Source organism: Gavia stellata, chromosome 2 (genome assembly GCF_030936135.1).
Source record: "Gavia stellata isolate bGavSte3 chromosome 2, bGavSte3.hap2, whole genome shotgun sequence".
In the NCBI taxonomy this organism is placed as follows: domain Eukaryota; kingdom Metazoa; phylum Chordata; class Aves; order Gaviiformes; family Gaviidae; genus Gavia; species Gavia stellata.
The window spans coordinates 21,404,084-21,419,181 of NC_082595.1; the positions used below are offsets into that span (position 1 = coordinate 21,404,084).

The following is a 15,098-nucleotide window of genomic DNA, read 5'->3' on the forward strand; positions in this document are numbered from 1 at the left end:
ATATTTCAGTCAGTGGCAGAAACTGCACTGTAACACACTGATTTATGGACGAATGAGGTGGAAGATGGTATATTCTGGTTTTGCCACTCTGAGTCAACACTGGCTCATCCAGAAGAAATGATAAACAGCACTAAGGCTGCACTGGAAGGAAGCATGTGCAGACAAGAAGATCTATTCACAATCCATAGTCTACAGCAAATCTCTAGTATTGTATACTCATTTTCAGTATGTAAAGCACCAAAGCATTCTGTAAAACTAAGCTACATTCTAAAGCAATTATGCAGGTTATTCATGTTTATTTAAGACTATAGAATAGAGTCAATACTTTCTTAAATTTTTCAAGGTACTTCTTATATCTACATACTTCGGAATATTATTGCATTAATCTTGTAATACAAGGATATTTGAGATGGGGCTTAAAATGAGAGGTTACAAGAACCTGAAAACTGAACAGAAATAGAAATTCAGGTAGAAATTACTGCTGTTTATTTTGATCCTGAAGTTATTTAAAACTTGTCAATTCTGTGAAATAAATAAACAAACACTTTTATTTCATGCCATTTCAGTGCATAGCTCTCTCCTCGAAACTGTGAATCAACTGATACACCAGCACTGGAGTGAGATACTGCACCTTTTTTGGAAACACTTCAATAGCAGAACAAATAAAAAGCAATTCCAAAGTTGTAACTAAATGTAGCAAAGGTGCACCATCATTCTTCTACCAGTGAATGAGTTCATTAACATTAAGGAAAACTAGTGGAATTTTTAATTTCAGTAATTACATACTGTCTATCTAAATTGCCATTGTATTTCTGATTTCGCTTATAGCAAAAGGCTTTGACCCTTTGAAGGAAGTCACAGGGTAATATTATCATAAGAGACTGCCCTGGCATGCGAGTTACATTTTGTATTAAACCAGAAATCCAATAACCTCTCTTAACGGGCAATACTTGTGCCTCTATACTCAGGTGGACCTAAGTCTAACTATAGTTAAATGAGCTGCAATATACAGCTTTGGTGCTTATATGTTTAATCCAATATACGCATGCATAAGAATCTCAACTACTAAAAATATCTTAACAGCAACTACCTCTTATTAGACACAGTAAAAAGTCAATAGTCTAGGGAAAAGCAGAATTTCACGACAATTCAACATTTACACTGCAGCAGTACCTTCACACCTTCAGCAATGGATAAATAAAGATGCAGTACTTCTTAGCTGAATAAGCTCAATGTACCAACTTCAGAGATCCATAAGGGAAGATAAGCTTGCTAAAGTACTCACCCTAGTCAGTCCAGTGGAACTGGACTACTTTGCAAAAAGTAAAGCAACACCATATAATGCCTTGAGAATATGTATGATTAATAGAAAAGAAATACTCTAACTTCAGCAGGAAATCTAGTGTAGTTCAAGCTCTGAGGTAAGGAGGTGAGGCCTGAAAAGTACGACTTTAATGGACTCAACCAACAAAGGCTGAAAGAATTCAGTACATTCACCTTCAACAGATCTGTCCATAGTACTTAATAAATAAAGTTCACAATGAGGTATTTGGCAGCAGGATGAAGCAGCACAACTGTTAATACATACACAAGTCCAGGGTCCAATAGTATTTGGTAAACTATGAAAGGTGCATTAAAAGCAAATACTGGACTCTTATGAAGTGGAACATGCTGGTCAGTAAACACAATCCTTTTAGAAAAGCCCTCACATAGGAATGCATCATCTCTTCTCAGCAGTCAAACCCCAGGAAGACTAAACTAATCTAACACCAAAAGCTATGCTGACCACATCACATGGAGTCTTTGTCCACCAAAGAAGGAAGGATGACTAAGAGAGCTAAGAGGGGAGCATGCAAGAAAACCCCAGCTAAAATCACAGTATCACCTGCTTCCTATAAGCCTGGGAATTCAAGCAAAAGAGAATTCAGGCAGAATTCTACAACTTGTTATGAGGCCTGTCTTCCAAGGAAGAGGTGGTACCAAACCTCTCTCATTCTTCAGCTTTAAACAAGATTAAGTCATCTCAGGGCTTGCTAGATATTAGTTTAGGGACAAACTAGTACAACTACATTTTTAAGCAAGAAAAGTCTACCTAGTATCGTGGTATCACTGGTAAATCCCAGCTTCACTGGGCTTTTTACTGTCCAAGCCCATAATGAAATATACAGTCCCTGCCCTCAAAGTCACTTGATTTTCCTTCTATTTCATGATTCCCTTCCGCTGCCTTCTCTCTATAAACCTTGTTAGCTACAAAGAGTACTATTACTACTGCTTTCTTCTCTCCCACTTGTAAATACTAGCTTGTATTAGTCTTCATAAACCTAGGTCCACCAGTCAAGTAACTCTTACTTTTATCAGCAAAATCTAGACCTTCAAAATAGCCATGTACTCTAGTTAGAACCTAATGGTCACACATTTGCTGGGAACCTCTTGTTGCATGGCACAAATTTTATTGTTGTGCATTTTGTTCAAGGAGAGAAATGTTCTCATATTTGAAAGAGTTCCTACAGCAGTAATTCTTTCAAGTGAAATGTGCTGTATACAAGACAACAGTGAAAAGGTTTTACATGACAGATTTTGGTATGAAATGTGCATAAATGCTCAGCAATTAATACACGCTAGATGTTCCATGATACAGAACTTAAGAATGACAGGAATTTTACCAATGTATACATGAAGTACATAGGAATAAACACAAATGTTAAAAAAAACCCCAAACACCTCACCATGTTACAAAGATAAACAAACTTTTTTCATTTATAAAATGAAAGATAATAAAAGCCACAGTAATGCCATACCAAGACATGAAACAAACACAAGAAAAAATGATCAAGAAACAGGGTAGGGATTGCAGCAGCTATTGCTCCTTGTGACTAGAGCTACAATCTATCTTGCATAATAAGAAAAGTCCTTCAAAGACACATAAACCTTCTTTCTCTACAAGAAAAAAGCAATTATGGAAATTAATGAAAGTGGTCAGTTCACAATTGTCAAGGACTTCACAATCACCTTGCTCTGATGCAGATGAAGCTGCAGAATGTGTCAAAGCAATCTGGTTTGTAAAGATCTGCTTCAAGGTGAGGTTTCTAAAAGACGAAATGATATGTGAGCACTCCTTATCTGATCAATATTCCTTTTATCTAGAACAATCCAGATAACAATCTAGTCCATGTATGTTTTGGGCAAATTGAGCAGGGATGGCAAAACATATTTAAGCAACAAAAAAACCCTAGATAAATGTCTAACTGTGACAAAGGCCAATTTTATATTCCGATACTGGAACTGTTCCAAGAATTTTGCCAAAACAACTTTGCAAGCAGGATGTATCATACCTGTAGCTAACTGAACATGTTTAAACCAAATACAAAATTCTCATAAATACCAAAATACTTACTATCTTGTATCACCACAGTGGTATCAGTCTACTGTGCAATAAAGGGAAACAGTACATCCAGCAGCTTCATTGCGTATTATATTTCTTTATAGAATCTAGTAGAGGAATACCTCCAGCCTAAGGGTAACCTTTAACTGGTACCACTAGCATCCATTCAAGTCTGAGAAAGTTAGAAAACAGCAATTTTCAGCAACTCTATCAGCATTGTGCTGGGAACAGTTTGTACCTGCTGGGGTGCCAGAACCCGGGAACACTCTATTAGCATTCTGCATGCAGTGTCCTAATTTCTCAGTCCAGCATGTTACAGGAAGAATACAGTTACCTGCTTCTTCCACATGAAAGTACATTTTGACAGCAGAAGGTACCCTGGTCTGAAAATGAGAAGACCATGTACATGAGTGTTACTAATAACGCTGTTCCCTTTCCTACTCCCCCTGAGTAGGCATTCAGCCCTATTGGAGAAGGGAATTTTTCAGTCTTATGAGCATTGTACCAGAGCTTAACATAGCTCCAGTGCTTCTCAACCTCTGTCTCTCTTGTGACAGCCAGGCTCTCTGTCAGCTATGTCTCCTGACACTCTGTCAGTGACACCAAGAGCCCCAGCATCACCTGCAACTCATTAATCTGAGAATTATCTGTCTGCTTTTGAACTAAACAGTAACTACTGCACTGGAATTATGCCTGACTACCACTAAGACAAACTATTTTCAAGGACTCCTTTCACTAAATGCATCTGACTCAAATATTCATGAAGAGAAGACATTCCTTCCAGAAGTCATGCCTTTTTGCACATTTCCCTCTCATACTGATATCCTATTACATTTTCAAAGACAAGCTTGACTGATAAAAGCCTGCAAAGCTATTTTTTTAATCCAGAAGAACATTGTTAACTATAGTTTTAAGTACAGCATTTTGAACAAATACAGCAGGAAGCATTCAAGACTATCGCTTGGATCAATGTATTAAGCATAACAAAGCTGCTATATTAAGAGCTACAGATCCATTTATGAAAAAGCAGGAAGTATCTGCTTTGTTCACTCTTTACTAATTTTTATTTCACAAGCACAACATATGAACATCCCCTGCCAACCACAAATAACAGTAGTCCAGCAGTGGAAAACATACCTAAAATGAACATTTCCCACTGAAACTTTGCCTTTTCTTTGTACTTTGGGAATACAAATGCTCCCTGAAAGGTAAACTTGTCCGAACTTCTCTCCACCAGCCACATAACTCATCTCTTCTATCAGTATCTGACTGTTCTTCCCCAGTTAAAGGTGACTTACACAGATACGTTTTTCTATTGAAAACAGCAAAAAGCAATTTCAACAGCTGCAATTCATCTATAACTCAGAAACAACAGCTTCATCCTTTAGATAACAGCATTTTTGCCAGGTCTTTCAGTGACTTTTCCTTTCTACCTCAACAAAGAAGAATTTGTGAGTATCTGTTAGAAAGATTACTTCATTGTTTTACTTTATCATTTACTTTATTGTTTTACATTAGATTTTCATTTGCAATAATGAGCCCGGTGTATAAGCTACAGAGTTCATTTTCCTCACTGTAGTATGTGCAAAAGAGAACCAACAAATTAATGGCAAAATTAGGGAGAGGTGTCAAACTGTGAACTGGCAAGTGAAACATCTTCATATTTTTCTTTTTACTATAAGGCCCCAGCAGACTTTTTGAACTACTTCCATTCCATCATACAAGATTATGTAATGCCCTAGTTACCACAGATTAAAAGAGCCACGTTCTTGTTTTAGTCCTATGCAGCTTTGTAAATACTTCAAGACACAGATGATTTATCTTCTACCCCGAAGATAAAATATACTGTGTAATGCAACAAGAAGCTATGACATTGTTTCAAGAAATTCACATCACCATACCCTACAACTGGCATTCACATGAACTGCAGTAATGTGACAAGACGTTTAGCAGTTACTCCAAATATAGGGCAAGCAAAATAAAAATTATTCAGATTTGGAACAACTCCTTCTGCTACTTAGGGATTAAATCCATCCTTACAAAGCAACTAAACAAAAATACAACCTAAGGCTAAGGCGGTGTTTAAAAACTTCAGGCTGACAGTTATCCAAAGAAAAAAATCTTTATCAATATTTTCATACTAAAGCCTGTCATCTAGTGAGACTGAACATAAATCACAAACCCAGTCTGGTGGTTTTGCCATTAGTTCCACACAGGCATTTGCTTAACTCATACTGCTTAACACTACCTTGTACAACTGAAGTGGTTTTCACAGCAACATACAACATACTGGCTAAAACTATCAAAACATCTTTGTTTTAAAATTATGAGTAGAAGTGTGATGACAACATATAACTAAACTGTTTTTCCTTAAAAAAAACCCCAACAATTTCATTGTTCCCATATATTCGAAATATTTCGCAGTTTTGATAAGGGGCTTATTTTTATATTTCCTAAATAAAGCTCTGATCAAAGTAAAAGAGAATTGCCCTAGTACATGCAACATTTACCAACTTCATGCATACACCTGCTCAATTTTCTCACAAAAATAACATTTTTCTTCACAGTAAGATTCATGGCCTTGTATGAAGTACTCTCTCTCTCCATGTATCTCCTACAGAACAACTAAAAAATAAACACTCCAGATGGAAATACTATTTTCCTGTTAATTTCAACAGCTTAAGAATCAAATTTCAAATTTTAAAAAAGACATTAAATCAACAAAGTTTAAACTCTTACAACAAATTAGTATTTCAACGAACACTACCATTTTGTTTTCTAAGACTCAAGTGAATGTTCCATTAGTACAATTCTAAATTGGCAGACATACTGAAACTAGCCAGAACTACCTATTTTTTATATAAAAACTTACTTGACAGAAGTAAGCCAACTTTGATTTAGAAGGAGACAACAGCACATTACCTGAATCATTGCGGAGATATGATGACATTGCTGGGATGAGGCACGATTGACTGAGTAGCTCTAGGAGAACAGATGGAAGAGCACTGCTGTTTTGTCCTCTCCCCTCATGGCTAGTTTGGGTCTCTCCATTTGATGTACTCCCTGCAGGATTTATGTAACTGGCAAGAACCTGAAATACACAAAAAAAATCTAATCAAACCCGATTTATTTTAGGCAAAAGAACTTTGACTTTCCTTCCTTAAGGAAGACACCATAATACTTCACTAGCTATTTCGCTAATTCAGTAGTGGTATTTATTTCAGCAGTCCCAAAGGTATCTCAGAGGAAATTCTATACAGTTATTAGATTATGATTCCAACTTTGGCTAATGCTAAAATTAAATAGCTATTATAATTCTGAATGACTTTAAGAGATCAATTAATATGAATTTTGACAAAACTGCTGGAGTTACTCAAAGCAGGAGTTTGCCAGCTTACACCACTGAGACATGCAGCTGATCAGTCCCATTCATTTCAGAACACCCACTAGCAACAAAAGATTTGTTTTTTAAACTGCAAATGTTTAAGAACACTTGTAACTTTCTTCTGGATGGGACTTCAGGGTTTACAGATGGAACAATAACTTACGGTGAGCATGGCAGTTACTTGGAACAACCACTTGTGAGCACAGCTCTTCCTTCAGTAACCAAAGAGCAGCCTTCCCCTCAGTGACGGCAGGGGAGTCACCTCACGACTGCACACCTGCTCATCCCCAGGGTAGTTCTTGCTGAGTTCACAGGCCCTTACTGTGTCTTGTAGACGTACAACCTAATGCACTTCCATGGGTCTGATTCGTGCAGTTGTACTCTCAAATTAAGTAACTTCAAGTCTTGAAAGGCTGTGTTATTTCACGTCTCAGGGGCTCTCTTCACCTTTTTAGCCCCTTCTCCTTTCTTTTATTCTCCCTCTTTGCTCTAACCCCATTACCCATGGTATTTTGTTGCAGCATCTTATCAGCACTCCATACAACAGAATTTTTCAAAAAAACCTTTCTAGAGAAGGGACCGGACAAAGTCTGCTGTACAACGGACTGACATCTTCAGCAAAATGCTGAAGGGTTTTCTACTTCTTCCTACAATTGCTGACTGTCCAAAGCAAATGCCTCCTTATCTCACGCCTTATGACAGTTATAGCTAAACTTCTGCACAGCATAATACAGAATACTGCCTAGAAGCTTCACCAAGAGTAATTCAGGTGATTTTCTTCTTTCTGGCTTAGGAAAACTGTTTTGGATTTTATTTGTTTTGCTTTTGCAAGGGACGTGATACTTGTGCCTTGTAATCTACAGTGACTGGAATAACTGATTACATCAAAATGATATCTTCATCAGTCAGGGCATGAGCATTTTCAGAATTTCATCTCTTTTGTGCTTTACCCCAGCAGTGAGGTTAGCTAATGCATTTGAGCTGACAGTTCTGTGAATGAAATTTTTGATGACTAGATAGATTCTCATTTTCTCTACACTGACCTAAGATAACAGGGGTTGGTCGAATTTCACAGTGGACTGAAAAGCCTAATTATGCAGGATTTTCTTCCCCTTAGCATGAGGCATTTGGAAGGCATCAGAGTTTTACTAAGATCTGGATGTTTACCGGTGATTTACTACGGTCATTTAATTGACATACTCATGATTTTATAGTATGTCTGAGCAAGATTTTGTTATATTGGCATAACACATTTATGGACACCAATAGCAACTATGGGCATTTTCTTAAAGCAGAGCAATATGTGAGAAATGAGTAGGTAAGATTATTTGGCACACAAAGCAAAACGCCTATTCCCGCATCCTCCTCCTTTAATAGACAGTCTTTACTTTTGACTGAATGCAGTTATGTCCACAGAGACGTATGACAGCTCCAGGGAAATACACTGGAATGCTTCTCGGTTCATTGTCTATTCAGAACTGTCACCCAGGCTTACCCACTGAGGTCTTTTTTTATGCAGCAGCCTACTGATGTTAGAAAACAGCCTCACTCAAAATATGATCTATACCATTTTTCATGTAGGCAGGCAGTTGTACACTAGTTTTTTTCCCAAAATACCGTAATTACTGTGCTGTATGACTGAAAACATAGCAGCTCGGTTTTTATTATCCAGGTTCTAATGTTTCAACTGCTTACCATTGATCAAAATTTCATTATTACACACCTGTAGAAGGCACGTCACATGCTCTTCTTCTAGCCTCTGCTTAGTCAGAGCTTGTTCAACATCCCATCCTGAAGCTGTGGAGCCTGTTCCAAAGCCTGTACCCTTAGCCCAGTACAACTGCTGTTCTTCTGTTGATGCACTGTTGTGTGTACTTGACACCTGTGGCTAAGTTTAAAAAAAAAAACAACAAACAAACAAACAAAGAAAACCCACAATAATTTCACTTTTTTCATCTATGAACCAATTCTTTAGAAAGCCTTTGTTCTGCAAAAGAGGGTAATTCCAATTTATTAACTTAATAAAGATATCACTGGGATTCAGGGGAATTCAAAGCTTTAGATAGGAAAGACTCCGCCACATACATGGAGTTCCAGTACAGGTCAGCACTAAATTGTTGCAAGGGAGCTCACTTTTGTTCTTTTAAGCTACTGTCACTGCTTAAATGATTAAAGCTATTAAAATGCTACTTAATCCATATCATGGTAAATATCATAGCTCTGTAATGACTACTGTCTAACACCTAGTCAAGTTTAATAGCATAATTAGATTAAGTGAATGGAAGAAGAAATGTCAAAACTACACAACTGAAGTGTTAAGATGCTCAAGCATGTGCTGATTTTGAATAAATGCTCCAAAATGGCAAGAGGTGTAAGTTACATGTATAGCTCTGACACATGATCTCTCAGTCACCAAAACAGACACTATTTCCTCTCCAGATAACAGGGGGCAAATACCTCGTCCTTAAAACGTTCTGAGAAAGAGCATTTTTCCAAAGGTGGTTATACAGCTTTTTCCAATGGTCTGCATCACTGCATTTTACTAACATAACTCTAATATTATATTGTTTACCCCTATGAAACTATTTAAGTACTTAGGCTAATTTTGAAAGTTTACCAGATCTTTGGCAAAAAGCATGCAGAAAAAACTCTGAGCATTTTTTAACTAATGCTTTCCTAATTATACATTTAGCACCCTAAACAAACTCATTTTCCGAGGCGATGAACACTTGCTACGTTCATTAGAGTTACTCAGTGACAATTAGCCTTACTGGAAACCAGGTCACGTGAGTAGGTGCCCAACTTTAATTTGTAATATTTGATTTATGGCTCTGTAAAGTTTCATTTTCTGTTCAGATCTTCTTCAGTGACTTTGTTCAGTATTATACTTGAAGGAAAAGAAATTATGTATGAACAATCTGCAATGGTAAAAAAAGTTATCACCTACGAAGTACCACACTGACAGTAGTGTGGAATCGCCATTTAACTTTTACATTGGGAACGTAATGCATCTTGGTGATGAAATAGCTGTGTGGTTATTCTCATGTAGACATTACTCATTACATCACTTATGAACATGCTGTGCCTTTAACACTCAAGAGGACTGTTATAAGCACTGACTTAAAGCACTTAAGGGAAAGCCTGGCCCCAGAAATACAAGCCTTGTTGCAGGCCTGATGGATCTCTAGTTTCAAGTTACTATCTATCACCTAATAGATATGAATTATGAGAAAGCAAGCTGTTTAAGGGGTCATAGTAGAACCGAAGCAGAGATAAGAATTAATGGTTGCCCTTTCCCTGCAAAAGCGCAATAATGATAAGGCGTTAATATGTCAGCAGCCTGATACCCCATTTGGAGCAGAATATCTCAGCTTCCCCTTAAATTTGACTAGCCATTAAAGTGAATTATTCTCATGCACAGCTTCATATCTTCCTTGCTCAACCCCTCATCAGTATCAGAGCTGCTAAAATATGGACAGCCCTGTATTTTGCATCTACTTAGCCATATTTAGCCACCAGGAACCTTTTCATGCAAGACTCTGCCACAAAGATGCTAAAGAGGGCAAGTAATGATTTTTTTAAAAAAACACTTTTATAGACAATTAGTATGTTATGCGAAATGGCAACTCATAATCCTAAAAAAATCAGGGGATACATGTTCTGAATAGAGGGTAGTATAATACAGCAAGTACTTCGAAAAAGTTTAATTTTGGAGATTCACTCAGGAACTTGAATGCTATGGAAAATTCTTGTCTTTGCATCTCATTTCCCCATCAGTAAGAAGGGGATAAAAAAAAAAAAAATCACTGCCTTAATTCATTAATTTTCACAACTCATTTACATTTGTGAAGCATTTAAGAGGAAATAATTTGCAGCCAGTAAAGTTTAGATGATGAATGCTAGATAAGGTAATGAGATCATGCTATCTAATGAGGATTAAAGAAGCACTATCCATTGAGCATTATGCCTCTCATGCACTGAAAAAGAAGGTCCTGTGAAAGAAACTGATTACACCTTAATGCCTCACGACAAGCCGCCTTTGTTGGTTACATTTCATGATTACTACGTTTATCTGCAATGTGCAAGGACAATTACTTAAGTACTTTCTAATTATTTTTGCTCTTCATTCAAATGCCAACTCTGCAGAAATTAGACTATAATGAAAGCATAGAGATTATTTTCTTTTTTATAACTAAAACTCTTACTGCTTGTCAGTAGCAATTATTCTGCTGCTGAACTTACCTCTGCCTGGTTGGGACTAGAGTTCGGCACTCTTGGTGCATGGTGGCTTAGAGCAGACAGACAAGCAAGGATAAGATGTATAGCCCCAATCTCCAGTGCCATCCGCCTAAGCAGTACTCCGTCATCAGTAGTCAATGGTGTAGTGCTGAACAAACTACGCAACACATGGAAGGGCAGAGTTGGAAGCACGTTTGCTGAAGGAGACTGCAGGATATGACCTAGATTGAAGAAGAAAAATATCAAAACCACATTTTCTTTCAATAGTTTAATACAGCCAACCTCTGCAATGGTTTCTAAACGACACATACCAAAATATAGTAAGGACTTAAGCATTCTCATATAGTAAGCTATCTAACACTAGCTTTCTCTTCACAAAAAAAATTTCAGCAGGAGAAGAGTGCAGAAGAAAGAATGTTTCTTTATTTCCTTTATGGATTTGGTTAAGAACCAAAGTTATAAAATCTGATTTGCTGTTTCCAGGGAGAAAACTTAGTTTGTGAATAATATTGAGTATACTTTTGTATCTGACTACACTTCAGGTTGTATTTCTGAATGAAGAAAACGAAGGTGGTTCAGACTAATTTTTTTTTTTTTTTTTTTAAAAAAACATTTCAACTACACAACTACAGCAAGTTAAAGAATGCACATGGTCAGTTAACAGCAGCTCAGCTGACAAGGATCATGATCTAGGATTTTTTTTCATATTCATGTGCCAAAGTGGGAATTAAGTCACTGAGACAATCCAAGCTGTGATGCTATTGAAGTTGAATACATGGTGAAATACTAACATAATATTAATTAGAGGAGCTAGATGTTTGAATTGTGTAGTAGAATTATTTAAAATTTTTAACCTTTTTGCATTATGAGCAAAAATGACTTCTTTTAAAAGCCACATTTCAAATAATCGAGTCACCTATCAATGCAACATACTCAGATTTGGGAAACTGTCTCCATTTTTTTCTGTATTTAACAATGCATTTCACATTCCTTCCCCAGTGCAGTAAACAGAGATACTCGACAACCGAAAATACTTCAAAATAGCCAACTCTGTTCAGAAATTTGCTTCTTATTTTAAATATATTTATATTATTTTCTCCCTCATTCTTAGAGTTTATCAGCTATATCATCATCCAGAGGTCTAAACTGAAATACATTACAAATATGTATGTTTTTATTTGCATGTATATGTATCTACGCACACACATGCATACACACACGAGTTAATTCATATCTATCTGACACTCTCTGTAAAGACAATAACAAGAAGGAAGCAAAAAGTCCTCTGACTGGAATCTTCATAAATAAAACTGAGCACCTCTGGAAAAAAGCCCATTTGATAGACTTCCAGAACTGCAGGTGTAGTCAAATGACAAGGATACAAAAAAAAAAAAAAAAGACATTTGCCCATGATTTATTTTCTCAGACAACCGAATCCATGTTTCATCTATAAGCCATGGATTTGTAAGTGCAGCTCTTCATATTATGTGAGAAAGTAAAGATGTTCTAGGTGTATAAAAAGATACACTTCCAACAGAAAAGGAAAATATTAATGCTTTATACAGCGAAATAACGTGGACTGCTGTGTACAATTGATCCCACATTTCATAGAGTTGAATTTAGACGTTTGGCTAAGGGAATGGAGAAATTGACTGTTTAGTACAGCAAAAAAAAAGGCTAAGAGGGAATACAATTCCTGTCAAATAATGCGTCAGAGAAAGAAGAGCTATTTATGATGAGGAGCAATGCTGGCACAAAGATAAATGGGCACAAACTGGATATGAATAAATTTAGGCTGAAAATTAAAGCAGCCCCTACCTATCAGGAAAATGATGCTCTGGAACTATATTCCAATAGCAATAGTGGATGCACACACACAAAAAAAAGGAAGCCAGATTTTAAGGGTTTGAGCTGGTCTATTAAAAAAAAAAAAAAAAGAGAGAGAGAGGGAAAGGATATAAAATTGTTTGCAATAGCAAGGGACTGGAACCACTCCAGGACATAAAAATCTGAGGGACTGCATACAGTCCTTCAGTTAACTACTGCTCAAATTAGGTGGGGGTAAGTAGCCAGACTGAATTTTTGTTATCCAGTTTATCCCTGTCTACTATCCTGTATTTAAGTAATAAGAAATAAAAACACAAACAGAAGGGAGGGTAAACAAGACTCTTGGTTTCTCAGTTGGTCTTACAAGCTACACGTTGTCCGCCACTCTATAGGCTCCTGAATAGAGACTAACTTCAGTTGATTGCTGCACAGAAAAAACAGCATTCTTTTCAAAGTCACAATGAAAGGAAATGTCTTAAAAGTACTAAACCATCTTTCACATACACTCCTCCACACTAAAAAATACAAATATTAGAACTATATGCAGAATTCCAGGTTTGGCTGCAAAGACACTGACTACAAATTGTCTCTCAGTTCATTTGTTCATTCATCGAAGAATACCCCATTTCTCTCTCTGAACAACACACCACTGAAGTAGAGCTCCTGCTCAGCTAATTTGATCACGATGATCTTTAGATCTTTCTCTCCTTTTCTAAAACAGTATTATTCAACAGTTTATTCTACATCTGCTGTAGCTATGCTCCTATCCATATTATTCTGCATTTGGTTGCAGAATTATACGACGTTTGCTCAAGTAGTTGAGCATACCCAGAAACTCAGATTGTTCTGTCTGAGCGCGCTGTCATCTTGACATTGTCTTTGTAAGTTTTATCAGCAGTTATTTTACAATTACTCTGACATCAAGATGAGAACACTTGAATACTGATGATTGTGACAAAAAACTTTGTCAGACAGAATTTAATATTTAGAGACAATAGACTATCAAAGATTCTAGCAACACAGTTCTGCACAAATCAGTTCTAACCTCCTGCTAAAAGCATGACAATGTAAATAAATATAAGTAAAATGATCTAGCTGTGGTCTACAAAAAAACATAATAATTGCAGCACATACTTCCTTCACCATCATCTGTAACTCCCAACACCAATCTCAACAGACACTGAGCATGTTTCCGTTCTTTTAGCAGCACCTCAGCATAGCCCGGGAGACGAAGAAATAAACCAAAGGCAGCCAAAGAATGCGCGGGTATAGGAGACATAGTCTGAACTGTTGACTTGATCGGTGGAGGTTCTGCAGCAATTGTTTCTGGTGCTTCATACACCAATTCCCCTGATTGTTCAATGGTAACCCATTCAAACTGATCACTGTCCTTCTGCTTTTCCTGTGTGGTCGATGTAACCACTGGAGTGCTCACCTTAACCAACAACACCAACAAAACAATTTGTTAGTCATTCAGTTAATCACCTAGGCAAAAGTTTTAATAAATTTAGGATCTAAAGGACATACAATTCTAATATAGGACACCATTAAAAAGTCACGTGAAATACACCACCTTTTACAGATACGGGGACCAGGCTAAATGGCTAAAAAGGGGCATACTTGTTGCATTTTCAATACAGATCTAGAAAGTCCCGGCTACACAAGCAAGCAACTGTATTTTGCCAACCTAAAATCCTCAGTTAAAAAGATGTTGCTTAAAATCTAGAGGCATAGGAGACAAATTACACAGAAATAAACAATACAAAGATTAGTTTATATATCAGACTGCTAAATAAGAAATGGCCCTTTTATTTTTAACATTAAACAGTGTGAACTCAAGTGGTTAATTTTTAACTACATATTGCAAAAAGGAGAACAATTAATCATAATACCTTTAGAAACTAAGAAATTTGAGTATCTTAGTAGTCTTGTAGCAACTCATGTGTCCTTTCGGGCTTTTGATTGATTTGGCAGGCTTTATTACTATTATGCTCTAACACAACAGTCTGTAGTTCTATTTTATGAACTAACACTGCACAGAGGACTATGCAGCCAGGCATTATGATGGCAATCAGAGTTTAAGGGGGATAACAGTTGTACAATTCCCCAGGAAACAGTCACACACTCAGTTAAAATGAAGGTATGAGACCCAAGTCCCTCTCAAAACTAAACATCACAGAAGTTTCATTTTATGCTATTCAGATGAACTGATGCAATCATATTTAAAATTTTAGTATTTATCACCAAACTGATCTAAACTGGAAA

General features: G+C 36.8%; 1 protein-coding gene across 1 annotated transcript in view; it reads right to left on the reverse strand.

The window, feature by feature from the left end:
• The window catches only part of BIRC6 (baculoviral IAP repeat containing 6), a 193,425-nt gene that overhangs the window by 52,823 nt on the left and 125,504 nt on the right, over positions 1-15,098 (reverse strand). The window contains exons 62-65 of the mRNA XM_059835694.1: positions 13,968-14,268; positions 11,010-11,227; positions 8,491-8,655; positions 6,305-6,473 (exon numbers count right to left, since the gene is read on the reverse strand). Of these exons, the coding sequence (XP_059691677.1) occupies positions 6,305-6,473; positions 8,491-8,655; positions 11,010-11,227; positions 13,968-14,268 (853 nt within the window). The remainder of the gene's footprint in view (positions 1-6,304; positions 6,474-8,490; positions 8,656-11,009; positions 11,228-13,967; positions 14,269-15,098) is intronic.